The sequence below is a fragment of the Salmo salar genome, chromosome 11 (assembly GCF_965601325.2).
Source record: "Salmo salar chromosome 11, fSalSal1, whole genome shotgun sequence".
In the NCBI taxonomy this organism is placed as follows: domain Eukaryota; kingdom Metazoa; phylum Chordata; class Actinopteri; order Salmoniformes; family Salmonidae; genus Salmo; species Salmo salar.
This window is the reverse complement of record NC_138301.1, coordinates 117,851,360-117,872,462: the sequence shown is the minus strand read 5'-3', so window position 1 is coordinate 117,872,462 and position 21,103 is coordinate 117,851,360. Positions and strand designations below refer to the sequence as shown.

General features: G+C 45.1%; 1 protein-coding gene across 5 annotated transcripts in view; it reads left to right on the top strand.

Annotated features, from left to right (window-relative positions):
* smad9 (SMAD family member 9) overlaps positions 1 to 21,103 on the top strand; it is a 38,329-nt gene that overhangs the window by 7,368 nt on the left and 9,858 nt on the right. For 3 of the 5 annotated variants that reach the window (XM_014129760.3, XM_014129759.3, XM_014129763.3), the window contains 4 exons: positions 1,719 to 2,357; positions 15,145 to 15,360; positions 18,159 to 18,416; positions 19,293 to 19,403. In XM_014129760.3, coding sequence (XP_013985235.1) covers positions 2,162 to 2,357; positions 15,145 to 15,360; positions 18,159 to 18,416; positions 19,293 to 19,403 — 781 coding nt within the window. In that variant the 5' untranslated portion in view covers positions 1,719 to 2,161. The remainder of the gene's footprint in view (positions 1 to 1,718; positions 2,358 to 15,144; positions 15,361 to 18,158; positions 18,417 to 19,292; positions 19,404 to 21,103) is intronic. The other 2 variants (XM_045690211.2, XM_014129765.3) reach the window with 2 other exon arrangements.

Here is a 21,103-nt window from a genome sequence, read left to right as displayed (position 1 = left end):
AGCTGGAGAGAGAGAAAGGATGCTGTCACATTAAAGTTGTTTATTTAAAGGAAATATCTGAGTTCTTCCATCTACCAGTACAGTAGCTTATGAATAGCACATTAGGTAATGTTGTAGTCAGCCTGACTACAAGGCAGAGAGAGAGAGAGAGAGAGAGAGAGAGAGAGAGAGAGAGAGAGAGAGGATGCCTGTCTGGGTCAGAATGTTTCAGTTTCCATGCTGTCTGTCCGTCTGTGAGTGGTGTGACCCATGCTGTCTGTCTGTCCGTCTGTTCCTCTGTGAGTGGTGTGACCCATGCTGTCTGTCTGTCTGTCTGTCCGTCTCTGAGTGGTGTGACCCATGCTGGCCAGACTGTGAGGCTCCTCTCTATGAGACAGTGGGATGTACACTGAGTCAATACTTTGTAGAAGCACCTTTGGCGGCGATTATAGCTGTGAGTCTTTTTTTGGGTGAGTCTCTAAGAGCTTTCCACATCTGGATTGTACAATATTTGGCCATTATTCTTTAAAAAAAATTATTCAAGCTCTGTCAAGTTGGTTGTTGATCATTACTAGACAGCCATTTTCAAGTCTTGCCATATATTTTCAAGCTGATTTCACTCAAAACTGTAACTTGGCCACTCAGGAACATTCAATATATTCTTGGTAAGCAACTCCAGTGTAGATTTGGCCTTGTGTTTTAAGTTATTGTCCTGCTGAAAGGTGAACTCATCTCCCAGTGTCTGGTGGAAAGCAGACTGAACCAGGTTTTCCTCTAGGGTTTTCTCCATGGTTATAGCTGTATTCTGTTTCTATTGGTCCTGAAAAACTCCCTAGTCCTTACCGATACAAACAGGATGCATGGTTATCATTTTTATGGTATACAGGCTTCCTTCTCTTCACTCTGTCAATTAGGTTATAGTATTGTGGAGTAACTACAATGTTGTTGATCCATCCTCAGTCGTCTCCTATCACAACCATTAAACTCTGTATCTGTTTTAAAATCACCATTGGCCTCATCAAATCAAAGTTTATTTGTCACGTACGCCGAATACAACAGGTGTAGACCTTACAGTAAAATGCTTACTTACAGGCTCTAACCAATAGTGCAAAAAAGGTATTAGGTGAACAATAGGTAAGTAAAGAAATAAAAACAACAGTAAAAAGACAGTGAAAAACAGTAGCGAGTCTATAAAAGTAGCGAGGCTACATACAGTAGAGAGGCTACATACAGTAGAGAGGCTATATACAGTAGAGAGGCTATATACAGTAGCGAGGCTACATACAGACACCGGTTAGTCAGGCTGATTGAGGTAGTATGTACATGTAGATATGGTTAAAGTGACTATGCATATATGATGAACAGAGAGTAGCAGTAGCTTAAAAGAGGGGTTGGTGGGTGGCGGGACACAATGCAGATAGAAATCCCTGAGCAGTTTCCTTCCTCTCCGGCAACTTCTAAAAACATGTTTCACTTTGTCATTATGGGGTATTGTATGTAGATGGGGTAAGAGGAAAAAAAATCAATAATGGGGAATAAGTCAAAGGGGTATGAAGACTTTCTGAAGGCCATATACATCCATATAGTCCCCATAGACTTGATTCAGTGTCCTAGTCCTAATTCTCTCCTAAGTCTTCTGTTGTATTTAACCTCTGGTTCATATGACTCACAGCCCTGCTGAACAGCTCTTTGTTTCTGTTAAATGTGCGCCTAATTTCATCTCTCTCTTCTCTGGTCAGATGACTGAAACCTGACCTGCATGAGGAATAACATTCACTTCTGGAGGCTACCATTCTGACCAGACCGTATTTCTGCTAAGAGAGAGAGAGAGAGAGGGAGAAAGAGACAGAGAAAAAAAAGATATTTGGGATTATTCCAACATTCCCACCTCCGTTCCAGACCTTCCTCCTGCTACCAGGACTCCTGGTCTCTTCAGGAAGCACCAACGGAACTAATGAACCCCAGCTTCTGTTTACATAGACTCCTCACACTCCTCTTTGAGCTCCATCCCTGATCTCCTTTACCCGTCTGGGTAACAATCCATCCATCACACTCCTCTTCTATCCCCCTGTCCCCCCCCCCTTCTCTCACCTCCTCTCATCACATTCCCTCCCTCTTTCACCCGACGTGGTGTTTCTCATCCCTCCCTCCATCCATCTCTACATAGCACCATCCATCCCTCATGCATTCTTCCACCTCCATCACGTCCCTCTTCTCCTTCACCAGCCCTGCAGTGAAGAGGCTTCTGGGATGGAAACAGGGGGATGAGGAGGAGAAGTGGGCGGAGAAGGCTGTGGACTCCCTGGTCAAGAAACTAAAGAAGAAGAAGGGAGCGATGGAGGATCTGGAGAAGGCCCTCAGCTGCCCCGGACAGCCCAGTGAGTAACCCCGTCTGATCAAATCACATTTTATTTGTCACATGCGTTGGTGTGGATTAACAGTGAAATGCTTCCTTACAGGTCTTTCCCAACAATGCAGAGAGAAAGAAAATAGAGACATAATAGAAAAGTAATAACATGTAAAAAAAAAAATACACAATGAGTAACGATAACTTGGCTATATACACGGGGTACCAGTACTGAGTCAATGATAACCAGGTTATATACAGGAAGTACCAGGTAATAACTTGGCTATGTACACGGGGTACCAGTACTGAGTCAATGATAACCAGGTTATATACAGGAAGTACCAGGTAATAACGTGGCTACAAACACAAGGTACCCACAAATGTTCCATACGTACAAAAAGCTTATTTCTCTCAAATTTTGTGCACAAATTTGTTTACATCCATGTTAGTGAGCATTTCTCCTTTTGCCAAGATAATCCATCCACCTGACAGGTGTGGCATATCAAGAATCTGATTAAACAGGATGACCATTACACAGGTGCACCTTGTGCTGGGGACAATAAAAGGCCACTCTAAAATGTGCAGTTTTGTCACACCACATAATGCCACAGATGTCTCAAGTTTTGAGGAAGCGTGCAATTGGCATGTTGACTGCAGGAATGTCCACCAGAGCTGGAGAAAAATCCACCAGGGGAAATTTAATGTTAATTTCTCTACCATAAGCCTCTACTCTACCAACGTCGTTTTAGAGAATTTGGCAGTACTTCCAACCGGCCTCACAACCGCAGACCACATGTAACCACGCAAGCCCAGAACCTCCTCTTCTAACTTCTTCACCTGTGGGATCATCTGAGACCAGCCACCTGGGCAGCTGATGAAACTGAGAAGTATTTCTGTCTGTAATAAAGCCCTTTTGTGGGGAAAAACTCATTCTGATTGGCTGGACCTGGCTCCTTAGTGGGTGGACCTATGCCCTACCAGGCCCACCTATGACTGAGTGAAATCCATAGATTAGGGCCTAATGCATTTATTTCAATTGACTGTTTTCCTTATTTCCTTGCTGAAACTCAGTAAAATCGTTGAAATTGTTGCATGTTGCATTTATATTTTTGTTCAGTATATTTAGAAGTCTTATGGCTTGGGGGTAGAAGCTGTTCAGGGTCCTGTTGGTTCCAGACTTGGTGCACTGGTACCACTTGCCGTGCGGTAGCAGTCTATGACTTGGGTGGCTGGAGTCTTAGGGCCTTCGTCTGACACCGCCTGGTATAGAGGTCCTGGATGGCAGGGAGCTCGGCCCCTGTGATCAAATCAAATCACATGTATTTATTTAGCCCTTCTTACATCAGCTTATATTTCAAAGTGCTGTACAGAAACCCAGCCTAAAACCCCAAACAGCAAGCAATGCAGGTGTAGAAGCACGGTGGCTAGGAAAAACTCCCTAGAAAGGCCAAAACCTAGAAAGAAACCTAGAGAGGTATCAGGCTATGAGGGGTGGCCAATCCTCTTCTGGCTGTCCCGGGTGGAGATTATAACAGAACATGGCCAAGATGTTCAAATGTTCATAAATGACCAGCATGGTCAAATAATAATGATCACAGTAGTTATCGAAGGTGCAACAGGTCAGCACCTCAGGAGTAAATGTCAGTTGACTTTTCATAGCCGATCATTGAGAGTATCTCTACCGCTCCTGCTGTCTCTAGAGAGTTGAAAACAGCAGGCCTGGGACAGGTAGCACGTCTGGTGAACAGGTCAGGGTTCCATAGACACGGGCAGAACAGTTGAAACTGGAGCAGCAGCACGGCCAGGTGGACTGGGGACAGCAAGGAGTCATCATGCCAGGTAGTCCTGAGACATGGTCCTAGGGCTCAGGTCCTCCGAGAGAGAGAAACAATGAAAGAGAGAAATAGAGCATACTTAAATTCACACAGGACACCGGATAAGGCAGGAGAAATACTCCAGATATAACAGACTGACCCTAGCCCCCCGACACATAAACTACTGCAGCATAAATACTGGAGGCTGAGACAGGAGGGGTCAGGAGACACTGTGGTCCCATCCGATGATACCCCCGGACAGGGCCAAACAGGCAGGATATAACCCCACCCACTTTGCCAAAGTACAGCCCCCACACCACTAGAGGGTTATCTTCAACCACCAACTTACCATCCTGAGACAAGGCCGAGTATCGCCCACAAAGATCTCCGCCAAGGCACAACCCAAGGGGGGGGCGCCAACCCAGACAGGAAAACCACGTCAGTGACTCAACCCACTCAAGTGATGTACCCCTCCTAGGGACGGCATGGAAGAGCACCAGTAAGCCAGTGACTCAGCCCCTATAATAGGGTTAGAGGCAGAGAATCCCAGTGGAGAGAGGGGAACCGGCCAGGCAGAGACACCAAGGGCAGTTCATTGCTCCAGTGCCTTTCCGTTCATCTTCACACTCCTGGGCCGGACTACACTCAATCATAGGACCTACTGAAGAGATGAGTCTTCAATAAAGACTTAAAGGTTGAGCGAGTCTGCGTCTCACATGGGTAGGCAGACCATTCCATAAAAATGAAGCTCTATAAGAGAAAGCCCTGCCTGCAGCTGTTTGCTTATAAATTCTAGGGACAATAAGGAGGCCTGCGTCTTGTGACCGTAGCGTACATGTAGGTATGTACGGCAGGACCAAATCGGAAAGATAGGTAGGAGCAAGCCCATGTAATGCTTTGCAGGTTAGCAGTAAAACCTTGATATCAGCCCTTGTCTTAACAGATAGCCAGTGTAGGGAGGCTAGCACTGGAGTAATATGATCAAATTCTTTGGTTCTAGTCAGAATTCTAGCAGCCGTGTTTAGCACTAACTGATGTTTATTTAGTGCTTTATCCGGGTAGGCGGAAAGTAGAGCATTGCAGTAGTCTAACCTAGAAGTGACAAAAGCATGGATGAATTTTTCTGCATCATTTTTGGACAGAAAATATCAGATTTTTTGCAATGTTACGTAGATGGAAAAAAAGCTGTCCTTGAAACAGTTGATATGTTTGTTAAAAGAGAGATCGGGGTCCAGAGTAAGGTCCTTCACAGTTTTATTTGAGACGACTGTATAACCATCAAGATTAATGTCAGATTCAACAGAAGATCTCTTTGTTTCTTGGGACCTAGAACAAGCATCTCTGTTTTGTCCGAGTTTAAAAGTAGAAAGTTTGCGGCCATCCACTTCCTTATGTCTGAAACACAGGCTTCCAGCGAGGGCAATTTTGGGGCTTCACCATGTTTCATCGAAATGTACAGCTGTGTGTCATCCGCATAGCAGTGAAAGTTAACATTATGTTTTCGAATGACATCCCCAAGAGGTAAAATATATAGTGAAGGTCCTAAAACGGAACCTTGAGGAACACCAACATTTACAGTTGATTTGTCAGAGGACAAACCATCCACAGAGACAAACTGATATCTTTCCGACAGATAAGATCTAAACCAGGCCAGAACTTGTCCGTGTAGACCAATTTGGGTTTCCAATCTCTCCAAAAGAATGAGGTGATCGATGGTATCAAAAGCAGCACTAAGGTCTAGGAGCACGAGGACAGATGCAGAGCCTCAGTCTGACGCCATTAAAAGGTTGACAAGTGCAGTCTCAGTGCTATGATGGGGTCTAAAACCAGACTGAAGCATTTCGTATGCATTGTTTGTCTTCAGTAAGGCAGTGAGTTGCTGCGCAACAGCTTTTTCAATTTTCTTTGAGAGGAATGTGAGATTCGATATAGGCCGATAGTTTTTTTATATTTTCTGGATCAAGGTTCGGCTTTTTCAAGAGATGCTTTATTACTGCCACTTTTAGTGAGTTTGGTACACATCCGGTGGATAGAGAGCCATTTATTATGTTCAACATAGGAGGTCCAAGCACAGGAAGCAGCTCTTTCAGTAGTTTAATTGGAATAGGGTCCAGTTTGTAGCTTGAAGGTTTAGAGGCCATGATTATTTTCATCATTGTGTCAAGAGATATAGTACTAAAACACTTGAGTGTCTCCCTTGATCATAGGTCCTGGCAGAGTTGTGCAGACTCAGGACAACTGAGCTTTGGAGGAATACGCAGATTTAAAGAGGAGTCCGTAATTTGCTTTCTAATGATCATGATCTTTTCCTCAAAGAAGTTCATGAATTTATTACTGCTGAAGTGAAAGCCATCCTCTCTTGCGGAATGCTGCTTTTCAGTTAGCTTTGCGACAGTATCAAAAATACATTTTGGATTGTTCTTATTTTCCTCAATTAAGTTGGAAAAATAGGATGATCGAGCAGCAGTGAGGGCTCTTCGATACTGCACGGTACTGTCTTTCCAAGCTAGTCGGAAGACTTCCAGTTTGGTGTGGCGCCATTTCCGTTCCAATTTTCTTGAAGCTTGCTTCAGAGCTCGGGTATTTTCTGTATACCAGGGAGCTAGTTTCTTATGACAAATGTTTTTAGTTTTTAGGGGTGCGACTGCATCTAGGGTATTGCGCAAGGTTAAATTGAGTTCCTCAGTTAGGTGGTTAACTGATTTTTGTCCTCTGACGTCCTTGGGTAGGCAGAGGGAGTCTGGAAGGGCATCAAGGAATCTTTGGGTTTTCTGAGAATTTATAGCACGACTTTTGATGATCCTTGGTTGGGGTCTGAGCAGATTATTTGTTACGATTGCAAACATAATAAAATGGTGGTTCGATAGTCCAGGATTATGAGGAAAAACATTAAGATCCACAACATTTATTCCATGGGACATACTAGGTCCAGAGTATGACTGTGGCAGTGAGTAGGTCCAGAGACATGTTGGACAAAACCCACTGAGTCAATGATGGCTCCGAAAGCCTTTTGGAGTGGGTCTGTGGACTTTTCCATGTGAATGTTAAAGTCACCAAAAATTAGAATATTATCTGCTATGACTACAAGGTCCGATAGGAATTCAGGGAACTCAGTGAGGAACGCTGTATATGGCCCAGGAGGCCTGTAAACAGTAGCTATAAAAAGTGATTGAGTAGGCTGCATAGATTTCATGACTAGAAGCTCAAAAGACGAAAACGTAGTTTTTTTTTTGTAAATTGAAATTTGCTATCGGAAATGTTAGCAACACCTCCGCCTTTGTGGGATGCGCGGGAGATATGGTCACTAGTGTAACCAGGTGAGGCCTCATTTAACACAGTAAATTCATCAGGCTTAAGCCATGTTTCAGTCAGGCCAATCACATCAAGATTATGATCAGTGATTAGTTCATTCACTATAACTGCCTTGGAAGTGAGGGATCTAACATTAAGTAGCCCTATTTTGAGATGTGAGGTATCACAATCTCTTTCAATAATGGCAGGAATGGAGGAGGTCTTTATTCTAGTGAGATTGCTAAGGCGAACACCGCCATGTTTAGTTTTGCCCAACCTATGTCGAGGCACAGACACGGTCTCAGTGGGGATAGCTGAGCTGACTACACTGACTGTGCTAGTGGCAGACTCCACTAAGCTGGCAGGCTGGCTAACAGCCTGCTGCCTGGCCTGCACCCTATTTCATTGTGGAGCTAGGGGAGTTAGAGCCCTGTCTATGTTTGTAGATAAGATGAGAGCGCCCCTCCAGCTAGGATGGAGTCCGTCACTCCTCAACAGGCCAGGCTTGGTCCTGTTTGTGGGTGAGTCCCAGAAAGACGGCCAATTATCTACAAATTCTATCTTTTGGGAGGGGCAGAAAACAGTTTTCAACCAGCGATTGAGTTGTGAGACTCTGCTGTAGAGCTCATCACACCCCCTAACTGGGAGGGGGCCAGAGACAATTACTCGATGCCGACACATCTTTCTAGCTGATTTACATGCTGAAGCTATGTTGCGCTTGGTGACCTCTGACTGTTTCATCCTAACATCGTTGGTGCCGACATGGATAACAATATCCCTATACTCTCTATACTCGCCAGTTTTAGCTTTAGCCAGCACCATCTTCAGATTAGCCTTAACGTTGGTAGCCCTGCCCCCTGGTAAACAGTGTATGATCGCTGGATGATTCGTTTTAAGTCTAATACTACGGGTAATGGAGTCGCCAATGACTAGGGTTTTCAATTTGTCAGAGCTAATGGTGGGAGGCTTCGGCGTCTCAGACCCCGTAACGGGAGGAGGAGAGACCAGAGAAGGCTTGGTCTCTGACTCCGACTCGCTGCTTAATGGGGAGAACCGGTTTAAAGTTTCTGTCGGCTGAATGAGCGACACCGGTTGAGCATTCCTACAGCGTTTCCCTCCAGAAGCCATGAGAAAGTTGTCAGGCTGCAGGGACCGTGTGAGGGGATTTATACTACTATCTGTACTTACTGGTGGCACAGACGCTGTTTCATCCTTTCCTACACTGAAATTACCCTTGCCTAACGATTGCGTCTGAAGCTGGGCTTGCAGCACAGCTATCCTTGCCGTAAGGCGATCGTTCTCCTGAATATTATCAGTACAGCGATTGCAATTAGAAGGCATCATGTTAATGTTACTACTTAGCTTCGGCTGCTGGAGGTCCTGACGAACCATGTCCAGATAAAGCATACGGAGTGAAAAAGTTGAGTGAGGGAAAAAATAAAAAATATAAACGGTAATTAAAAGTAAAAACTGTGAAGTTGTCAGGTAGCAAAGTAAAGTTAGCAACAAAACGCACAGCAGCACGTAAACAAGTCTGCAAGTTGTGACCGGAAATTATGTACTGGGACATACGCACTACTCTCTGTTGCACCTTGCGGTCAGATGCCAAGCAGTTACCATACCAACCGGTGATGCAGCCAGTCAAGATGCTCTCAATGGTGCCGCTGTAAAACGTTTTGAGGATCTGAGGGCCCACGTCAAATCTTTTCAGCCTCCTGAGGGGGAAGAGGCTTTGTCGTGCCCTCTTCACGGCTGTGTCGGTGCGTTTGGACTAGAGGTCGACTGATTAAATGGGAATGGCCGATTAATTAGGGCCGATTTCAAGGTTTCATAATCGGTAATCGGCATTTTTGGACACCGATTGTGGCCGATTACATTGCACTCCACGAGGAGCCTGCATGGCAGGCTGACTACCTGTTACGCGAGTGTAGCAAGAAGCCAAGGTAAGTTGCTAGCTAGCATTTAACTTATCTTATAAAAAACAATCAATCTTAACATAATCACTAGTTAACTACACATGGTTGATGATATTACTAGTTTATCTAGCTTGTCCTGCGTTGCATATAATCGATTCGGTGCCTGTTAATTTCTCATCGAATCACAGCCTACTTCGTCAAACAGGTGATGAATTAACAAGCGCGAAAAAAGCACTGTCGTTGCACCAATGTGTACCTAACCATAAACATCAATGCCTTTCTTTAAAATCAATACACAAGTATATATTTTTAAACCTGCATATTTAGTTAATATTGCCTACTAACATGATTTTCTTTTAACTAGGAAAATTGTGTCACTTCTCTTGCGTTCCGTGCAAGCAGTCTCGTTGCGACCTGTGAAGACCATTTATTCCTAACAAAGACCGTAATTAATTTGCCAGAATTGTACATAGTTATGACATAACATTGAAGGTTGTGCAATGCAACAGCAATATTTAGACTTAGGGATGCCACCCGTTAGATAAAATACGGAACGGTTCCGTATTTCACTGAAAGAATAAAGGTTTTGTTTTTCGAAATGATAGTTTCTGGATTTAACCATATTAATGACCTAAGGCTCGTATTTCTGTGTGTTATTATGTTATAATTAAGTCTATGATTTGATATTTGATAGAGAAGTCTGACTGAGCGGTGGTAGGCAGCAGCAGGCTCGTAAGCATTCATTCAAACAGCACTTTCGTGCGTTTGCCAGCAGCTCATCGCTGTGCTTCAAGCATTGAGCTGTTTATGACTTCAAGCCTATCAACTCCCGAGATTAGGCTGGTGTAACCGATGTGAAATGGCTAGCTAGTTAGCGGGGTGCGCGCTAATAGCGTTTCAATTGGTGATGTCACTCGCTCTGAGACCTTGAAGTAGTTGTTCCCCTTGCTCTGCAAGGGCAGCGGCTTTTGTGGAGCGATGGATAACGATGCTTCGAGGGTGGGTGTTGTCAATGTGTTCCTGGTTCGAACCCAGGTAGGAGCTAGGAGAGGGCCTAACTCTTACACTGGCAATACTAAAGTGCCTATAAGAACATCCAATAGTCAAAGGTATATGAAATACAAATGGTATAGAGAGAAATAGTCCTATAATTCCTATAATAACTACAACCTAAAACTTCTTACCTGGGAATATTGAAGGCTCATGTTAAATGGAACCACCAGCTTTCATAGGGTTCTTATGTTCTGAGCAAGGAACTTAAACGTTAGCTTTTTTACATGGCACATATTGCACTTTTACTTTCTTCTCCAACACTTTGTTTTTGCATTATTTAAACCGAATTGAACAAGTTTCATTATTTATTTGAGGCTAAATTGATTTTATTGATATATTATATTAAGTTAAAATAAAAGTGTTCATTCAGTATTGTTGTAATTGTCAATATTACAAATAAATAAATAAATAAAATCGTCCGATTAATCATAATCGGCCTTTTTGGTCCTCCAATAATCGGTATCGGCGTCGGCCTCGAAAACTCATAATCGGTCGACCTCTAGTTTGGACCAGGATAGATCCTTAGTGATGTGGACACAGAGAAACTTCAAGCTCTCGACTTGCTCCATATCGCCCTGTCGATGTAAATGGGGGTCTGCTCGACCCCTCGTTTCCTGTAGTCCACTATCATCTCCTTTGTCTTGCTGACATTGAGGGAGAGGTTGTTGTCCTGGCACCACACTGCCAGGTCTCTGACCTCCTCCCTATAGGCTGTCTCATCATCGTCGGTGATCAGGCCTACCACTGTTATGTCGTCAGCAAACTTAATGATGTTGTTGGAGTCGTGCTTGGCCACGCAGTTGTGGGTGAACAGGGAGTACAGCAGGGGACTAAGCACGCAACTCTGAGAGGCCCCTGTGTTGAGGGTCAGTGTGGCGGATGTGTTGTTGCCTATCTTTACCACCTGGGGCGTCCCGACAGGAAGTCCATGATCCAGTTGCAGAGGGAGGTGTTCAGTCCCAGGGTCCTTAGCTTGGTGATGAGCTTGGAGGGCACTGTGTTGTTGAACGCTGAGCTGTAGTCAATATACAGCATTCTCTCGTAGGTGTTCCTTTTGTCAAAGTGGGAAAGGGTATTGTGGAGTGCAATATAGATTGGATCATTTGGGGCGGTATGTGAATTGGAGTGGGTCCAGTGTGTCTGGGATGATGGTGTTGATGTGATCCATTCCATGGCTACAGATGTGAGCGCTACGGGTCGGTAATCATTTAGACAGGTTACCTTAGTGTTCTTGGGCATGGGGACTATGGTGGTCTGCTTGAAACGTGTAGGTATTACAGACTGGGTCAGGAGAGCAGTTGAAAATGTCATTGAAGACACTTGCCTGCTGGTCAGCATATGCTCGTCCTGGTAATCTGTCTGACCCTGTGGTCTTGTGAACGTCGGCCTGTTTAAGGTCTTACTCACATCGGTCACGGAGAGCGTGATCACACAGTCGTCCGGAACAGCTGGTGCTTTCAAGCATGGTTCAGTGTTGCTTGCCTCTTTCCCTTTGTAATCCGTGATAGTTTGCAAGCCCTGCCACATCCGACGAGTGTCAGAGCCGGTGTAGTAGGATTCGATTTTAGTTCTGTATTGATGTTTTGCATGTCTTATAAGCATCCGGGTTAGTGTCCCACTCCTTGAAAGCGGACTGAGCCTTTAGCCGATACACTTATTAATGAAACCAGTAACTGATGTGCCTGTTTGAGTTTTTGCTTGTAAGTAGGAATCAGGAGGATAGAGTTATGGTCAGATACTCCAAATGGAGGACAGGGGACAGCTTTATATGCATCTCTGTTTTTGGAGTAAAGGTGATCTAGAGATTTTTCGCCTCCAGTTGCACAGGTGATAAGCTGGTAGAAATGAGGTAAAACGGATTTCAGTTTTCCTGCATTGAAATCACCGGCCACTAGGAGAACCGCCTCTGGATGAGCATTTTATTGTTTGCTTATGGCTTTATATAGCTCGTTGAGTGCGGTCTTGGTGCCAGCATCGGTTTGTGGTGGTAAATCAACAGCTACGAAAAATATAGATGAAAAGTCTTCTCGGTAAATACACTGCTCAAAAAAATAAAGGGAACACTTAAACAACACAATGTAACTCCAAGTCAATCACACTTCTGTGAAATCAAACTGTCCACTTAGGAAGCAACACTGATTGACAATAAATTTCACATGCTGTTGTGCAAATGGAATAGACAACAGGTGGAAATTATAGGCAATTAGCAAGACACCCCCAATAAAGGAGTGGTTCTGCAGGTGGGGACCACAGACCACTTCTCAGTTCTTATGCTTCCTGGCTGATGTTTTGGTCACTTTTGAATGCTGGCGGTGCTTTCACTCTAGTGGTAGCATGAGACGGAGTCTACAACCCACACAAGTGGCTCAGGTAGTGCAGCTCATCCAGGATGGCACATCAATGCGAGCTGTGGCAAGAAGGTTTGCTGTGTCTGTCAGCGTAGTGTCCAGAGCATGAAGGCGCTGCCAGGAGACAGGCCAGTACATCAGGAGACGTGGAGGAGGCCGTAGGAGGGCAACAACCCAGCAGCAGGACCGCTACCTCTGCCTTTGTGCAAGGAGGAGCAGGAGGAGCACTGCCAGAGCTCTGCAAAATGACCTCCAGCAGGCCACAAATGTGCATGTGTCTGCTCAAACGGTCAGAAACAGACTCCATGAGGGTGGTACGAGGGCCCGACATCCACAGGTGGGGGTTGTGCTTACAGCCCAACACCGTGCAGGACGTTTGGCATTAGCCAGAGAACACCAAGATTGGCAAATTCGCCACTGGCGCCCTGTGCTCTTCACAGAGGAAGCAGGTTCACACTGAGCACATGTGACAGACGAGACAGAGTCTGCAGACGCCGTGGAGAATGTTCTGCTGCCTGCAACATCCTCCACCATGACCGGTTTGGCGGTGGGTCAGTCATGGTGTGGGGTGGCATTTCTTTGGGGGGCCGCACAGCCCTCCATGGGCTCGCCAGAGGTAGCCTGACTGCCATTAGATACCGAGATGAGATCCTCAGACCCCTTGTGAGACCATATGCTGGTGCGGTTGGCCCTGGGTTCCTCCTAATGCAAGACAATGCTAGACCTCATGTGGCTGGAGTGTGTCAGCAGTTCCTGCAAGAGGAAGGCATTGATGCTATGGACTGGCCCGCCCGTTCCCCAGACCTGAATCCAATTGAGCACATCTGGGACATCATGTCTCGCTCCATCCACCAACGCCACGTTGCACCACAGACTGTCCAGGAGTTGGCGGATGCTTTAGTCCAGGTCTGGGAGGAGATCCCTCAGGAGACCATCCGCCACCTCATCAGGAGCATGCCCAGGCATTGTAGGGAGGTCATACAGGCACGTGGAGGCCACACACACTACTGAGCCTCATTTTGACTTGTTTTAAGGACATTACATCAAAGTTGGATCAGTCTATAGTGTGGTTTTCCACTTTAATTTTGAGTGTGACTCCAAATCCAGACCTCCATGGGTTGATAAATTGGATTTCCATTGATTATTTTTGTGTGATTTTGTTGTCAGCACATTCAACTATGTAAAGAAAAAAGTATTTATTAAGATTATTTCATTCATTCAGATCTAGGATGTGTTATTTTCGTGTTCCCTTTATTTTTTTGAGCAGTGTAGTATAGTCTACAGCTTGTCAATGAGGTATTCTGTCTGAGGTGAGCAGAGATCCTTAGTGTTAGAGATGTTAGACCCCCCTTTGTAATAATGCCGTTCTGTCCTACCGATGCACAGAAAAAAACAGCTAGATGTATATTATCCATGTCCTTGTTTATTCAATTTTTTATTTAACCTTTATTTAACTAGGCAAGTCAGTTAAGAACAAATTCTTTTTTTCAATAATGGCCTAGGAACAGTGGGTTAACTGCCTTGTTCAGGGGCAGAACGACAGATTTGTACCTTGTCAGCTCGGGAATTTGATTTTGCAACCTTTCGGTTACTAGTCCAACGCTCTAACCACTAGTCTACGCTGCCGCCGTTTAGCCACGACTCCCAAGAAGCGTAGGATGTTACAATTCTTCAGGTCCATGTAAGGCTTGAGTGTAGTGGGTGAGGAGTCAGGCGCAGGAAGCAGAGAATACGGGGTAGTGTTTTCGAGCAGGAAGGGGAGCCACCTTCGGTATGAGTCGTGACAGTCCAGTTCATAGGATGGTCTCGGAACAGATCAGTGTTTTTTTCTCCGGTGATTATACATAGAACAGAGGGGTTGAGGCGGTTTATTCACTAGTCGCCATAGTTTCATCAGGACGGCTGCACGTCGGCCTCTATGTCGCCCATCTCTTTTCGCTTCCGAGTCTCGGGGATTAGGGCCTGGATTGGGGTGAGCAGTATGTCCTGCGCTGTCGACCTGTTCAAGTAGAAATCTTCATCCAAATGGAAGTTAGTGATCTCTGTTCTGATGTCCAGAATATGTTTTCATCACAGGAAACGATGGCGGGAACATTATGTACAACAACAAAAAATGTATTATGATGAGTACAAAAAATGTCAGAACTGGTCAGGAGCACGTAAAACGGTCGCTAAACATTTCAGTGACATTACACACGTGAGTGTGTGTGCGTGTGTGTGACAAGATAAAGAGTGATGTCATAACTAGGACCAGGAAACACATCACTCCCCGGTGTCCACAACAGACAGGAAGTACACATCCATAGGAACTCATTCAGTTCCGTTCACTTTTTGTAGCTTATTCTGAAATAGTCGACAACACCTCTGATCCAATCTCTCTCTACCTCCTCCAACAGGTAAGTGTGTGACCATCCCTCGGTCTCTGGACGGTCGTCTCCAGGTGTCTCACAGGAAGGGCCTTCCCCACGTCATCTACTGCAGAGTGTGGAGGTGGCCCGACCTACAGTCTCATCACGAACTCAAGGCCTTGGAGTGCTGCGAATTCGCCTTCGGATCCAAACAGAAAGACATCTGTATCAACCCTTACCACTACAGACGGGTAGAGACACCAGGTATGAAGCTATATTAACCCCTACAGACGGGTAGAGACACCAGGTATGAAGCTATATTAACCCCTACAGACGGGTACAGACACCAGGTATGAAGCTATATTAACCACTACAGACGGGTAGAGACACCAGGTATGAAGCTATATTAACCACTACAGACAGGTACAGACACCAGGTATGAAGCTATATTAACCACTACAGACGGGTAGAGACACCAGGTATGAAGCTATATTAACCCCTACAGACGGGTACAGACACCAGGTATGAAGCTATATTAACCCCTACAGACGGGTACAGACACCAGGTATATAACTATATTAACCACTACAGACGGGTACAGACACCAGGTATGAAGCTATATTAACCACTACAGACAGGTAGAGACACCAGGTATGAAGCTATATTAACCCCTACAGACAGGTACAGACACCAGGTATGAAGCTATATTAACCACTACAGACGGGTACAGACACCAGGTATGAAGCTATATTAACCCCTACAGACAGGTACAGACACCAGGTATATAACTATATTAACCACTACAGACAGGTAGAGACACCAGGTATGAAGCTATATTAACCCCTACAGACGGGTACAGACACCAGGTATATAACTATATTAACCACTACAGACGGGTAGAGACACCAGGTATGAAGCTATATTAACCCCTACAGACAGGTAGAGACACCAGGTATGAAGCTATATTAACCCCTACAGACGGGTACAGACACCAGGTATGAAGCTATATTAACCACTACAGACGGGTACAGACACCAGGTATGAAGCTATATTAACCACTACAGACAGGTACAGACACCAGGTATATAACTATATTAACCACTACAGACAGGTAGAGACACCAGGTATGAAGCTATATTAACCCCTACAGACAGGTACAGACACCAGGTATGAAGCTATATTAACCACTACAGACGGGTACAGACACCAGGTATATAACTATATTAACCACTACTAACAGGTAGAGACACCAGGTATGAAGCTATATTAACCCCTACAGACAGGTACAGACATCAGGTATGAAGCTATATTAACCACTACAGACGGGTACAGACACCAGGTATGAAGCTATATTAACCCCTACAGACGGGTACAGACACCAGGTATATAACTATATTAACCACTACAGACAGGTAGAGACACCAGGTATGAAGCTATATTAACCCCTACAGACAGGTACAGACACCAGGTATGAAGCTATATTAACCACTACAGACGGGTACAGACACCAGGTATGAAGCTATATTAACCACTACAGACGGGTACAGACACCAGGTATGAAGCTATATTAACCACTACAGACGGGTACAGACACCAGGTATGAAGCTATATTAACCACTACAGACACCAGGTATATAACTATATTAACCACTACAGACGGGTACAGACACCAGGTATGAAGCTATATTAACCCCTACAGACGGGTACAGACACCAGGTATGAAGCTATATTAACCACTACAGACGGGTACAGACACCAGGTATATAACTATATTAACCACTACAGACAGGTAGAGACACCAGGTATGAAGCTATATTAACCACTACAGACGGGTACAGACACCAGGTATATTACAATACGGGATGATAAAATACATCACACATAGCCTAGAGTCTTATATAAAGCAGTTTACCTTTTACTGATTGCATATCTTTTTACTGTGTACAGTATGTAAATCAGAGATGTATATCAGAGATGGGATTTTGACTAAGTAGAAAGTCCTGTGTTATCTAACCCAGTCTTGAGTCGGGATTGGCACCCTATTCAATAAATAGGGCACTACTGTTGACCAGGGCCCGCATAGGGAATAGGGTGCCATTTCAGACGCATCTCAGTGGTCTGTCTGTCTCTGTATTGTTGCTGTGTTTTAATTATCTTAGATAAAGGTCAGTAGAGGGATGTGGGACGAAACCTGATCTCAGCCGCATTGTGTTCTGTTCAGAGACAAACTGGATTTACAGTTATTTGATATGAGAAGAACTGTACTGACTGATCAATCTCTCTGTCTCTGTCTGTCTCTCTCTCCTCTCTCTCCTCTCTCTGTTTCTCTCTTCTCTCTGTCTCTGTCTGTCTCTCTCTCCTCTCTCTGTTTCTCTCTTCTCTCTGTCTCTGTCTGTCTCTCTCCTCTCCCTTTCTCTCCTCTCCGTTTCTCTCCTCTCTCTGTCTCTGTCTGTCTCTCTCCTCTCTCTCTCTCCTCTCTCTCTCTGTCTCTCTCCTCTCTCTCTCTCTCTGTCTCTCTCTCTCTCCGCTCCCTCTCTCTCCTCTCTCTCTGTTTCTCTCCTCTCTCTATCTCTCTCTGTTTCTCTCCTCTCTCTGTCTGTCTCTCTCTCCTCTCCCTCTCTCTCCTATCTCTGTTTCTCTCCTCTATCTCTCTCTGTTTCTCTCCTCTCTCTCTCTGTCTCTCTCCTCTCTCTCTCTCTCTCTCTCTCTCTCTCTCTCCCCTCTCTCCTCTCTCTCTCTCTCTCTCTCTCTCTCTCTCTCTCTCTCTCTCTCTCTCTCTCTCTCTCTCTATCTCTCTCTATCCCTCTCTCTCTCTCCCCTCTCTCTCTCTGTCTCTCTCCTCTCTCTCTCTCTGTCTCTCTCTCTCTCTGCTCCCTCTCTCTCCTCTGTCTCTGTTTCTCTCCTCTCTCTCTGTCTCTCTCTCCCTCTCTCTCGCTCTCCGCCTTTCTCTGTCTCTCTCTGTCTTTCTGTCTGTCTCTTTCACTGTCGATCTCTCTCTTTCTTTCTCTCCACCTTTCTCTGTCTTATCTGTCTCTCTGTCTGTCCCCCCCCCCCTCCCCCAGTGCTTCCCCCAGTGTTGGTCCCCCGCCACAGTGAGTTTAACCCCCAGCACAGTCTACTGGCTAAATTCCGGAACGCCTCGCTCCACAACGAGCCCCTGATGCCCCAGAACGCTACATACCCGGACTCCTTCCCTCCTCTCCCCTGCGCCTCCTTTTCCTCCCCCTCCTCATCCTCTCTCACCCAGTCCCCCACCTCTGCCAGCTACCCCAACTCTCCCAGCAGCGCAGCCGAACCTACCAGCCACTACCACATCACAGGTACTACTACTAAATACATACACATACTTAATACAACATAACTACTACTACAGTCCTAAAGCCAGCCCCTACCACATCACAGGTACTACTACTAAATACATACGCATACTTAATACAACATAACTACTACTACAGTCCTATAGCCAGCCCCTACCACATTATAGGTAGAAACGCGATTACTGTATTGCTTTAGGCTGCTATAATCTCTATTGAGCTGATTACTGCAATGTAGCTCAAATGCCGGTAGATGGTGATATTGAGTCGTTTCCATCTTACCATCCAAATGGCCGGCAAAACACTGGTATCCCCCGTGGAGCGGTTCATACCGGAAACATTCTCCATTCAGGCTGCAAAGGCGTCGATTTCATCCTTAACTAGATTTAATGGTGACAAGGCGGGGAAAAACGCCGAAAATATGCGTTCTTTCTTTATGAAAACTAATTTTTCACCACCTTGTTAAAGTGGCTAATGCTTAGGAATGCTGGTCCTAGTTTGTTGTTTACCCCGAGCTGAACGCAGGGCGCAACATCAGGAAGTAGCATTAGCCACTAACATGGTGGTGGAAAACGGGGTTTCATGAAGAAAGTACGCATATTTTCCTTGTTTTTTTCCACCTTCATCCCATTAAATCTAGTTCAGGAGGAAATCGACGCCTTTGCAGCCTGAATGGAGAATGTTGTAGTTATGAACCGCTCCACGGGTGATACCAGTGTATTAATCCTTTTGTAGCTATGTATATTTTTTTTACTTTTGATGTGTTGTAATTTCTCTTCCTTTCCCCCCCCTCTGCTCCCTCTTCCCCTCTCTGTTTCCCTCCTCCCCCCTCTGTACCTTTCCACCCCTCTGCTCCCCCTCCCCCCGTTCCCCTCCTCCCAGCAGAGACCCCACCTCCCCCCTATAGCATGATGGAGGCGGTCCCAACTGAGGATGTCAAGCCTGGAGACTCCTCCAACACACACAAGCTCACCTTCTCAGCTCCGCACATAGGTCAAAAATAATAATATGAGCAAAATGCTTTTGTTAAACTAATCCTAGCACTTGTCCTTTCCTACTAATACTGACTCTGCTGATATCTGCTTTATTGAGGAAACATGTATTTACTATGACTGTGATATGTGGTTGTCACACCTAGCTACAGTGCATTTGGGAAGTATTCAGACCCCTTGACTTTTTCCACATTTTGTTACGTTACAGCCTTATTCTGAAATGTATTAAATTGTTTTTTCCCCCTAATAATTATAGACACAATACCACATAATGACAAAACATAAACAGGTTTTGAGAACATTTTTGCAAATGTATTAAAAATAAAAAAAACTTAAATATCACATTTACATAAGTATTCAGACCCTTTACTCAGTAATTTGTTGAACCACTTTTGGCAGCAATTACAGCCTTGGGTATGACGCTACAAGCTTGGCACACCTGTATTTGGGGAGTTTCTCCCATTCTTATCTGCAGATCTTCTCAAGCTCTGTCAGGTTGGATGGGGAGTGTCGCTGCACAGCTATTTTCAGGTCTCTCCAGAGATGTTCGATTGGATTCAAGTCCGGGCTCTGGCTGGGCCACTCAAGGACATTAAGAGACTTGTCTCAAAGCCACTCCTGTGTTGTCTTGGCTTTGTGCTTACGGTCGTTGTCCTGTTGGAAGGTGAACCTTCGTCCCAGACTGAGGTCCGGAGCGCTCTGGAGCAGGTTTTCATCAAGGATCTCTCTGTACTTTGCTCTGTTCATCTTTCCCTCGATCCTGACTAGTCTCCTAATCCCTGCAGCTGAAAACATCCCCACAGCATGATGCTGCCACTACCATGCTTCACCATAGGGATGGTGCCAGGTTTCCTCCAGACGTGACACTTGGCATTCAGGCCAAAGAGTTGAGTCTTGGTTTCATCAGACCAGAGAATCTTGCTTTCATGTGCCTTTTACTGAGGAGTGGCTTCTGTCTGGCCACTCTACCATAAAGGCCTGATTGCCGGAGAGCTGCATAGATGGTTGTCCTTCTGGAAGTTTCTCACATCTCCACAGAGGAACTCTAGAGCTCTGTCAAAGTGACCATCAGGTTCTTGGTCACCTCCCTGACCAAGGCCCTTCTCCCCTGATTGCTCAGTTTGGCCGGGCAGCCAGCTCTAGGAAGAGTCTTGTTGGTTATAAACTTCTTCCATGTAGGAATAATGGAGGCCACTGTGTTCTTGGGGACCTTCAATGCTGCAGAAATGTGTTGGTACCCTTCCCCAGTTCTCTGCCTCGACACAATCCTGTCTCGGAGCTCTACTGACAATTCCTTCGACATCATGGCTTGGATTTTGCTCTGACATGCACTGTCAACTCTGGGACCTTATATAGACAGGTGTGTGCATTTCCAAATCATGTCCAGTCAATTTAATTTACCACAGGTGGACTCCAATCAAGTTGTAGAAACATCTCAAGGATGATCAATGGAAACAGGATTCACCTGAGCTCAATTTCGAGTCTCATAGCAAAGGGTCTGAATACTTATGTAAATATGATGTTTGTGTTATTTATATTTTAGAAATGTGCTACAATTTCTAAAAGCCTGTTTTCGCTTTGTCATTATGGGGTATTGTGGGTAGATTGATGAGAAACAAATAATATTTAATCAATTTTAGATTAACGCTGTAGCGTAACAACATGTGGAACAAGGGAAGGGGTCTGAATACTTTCCGAATG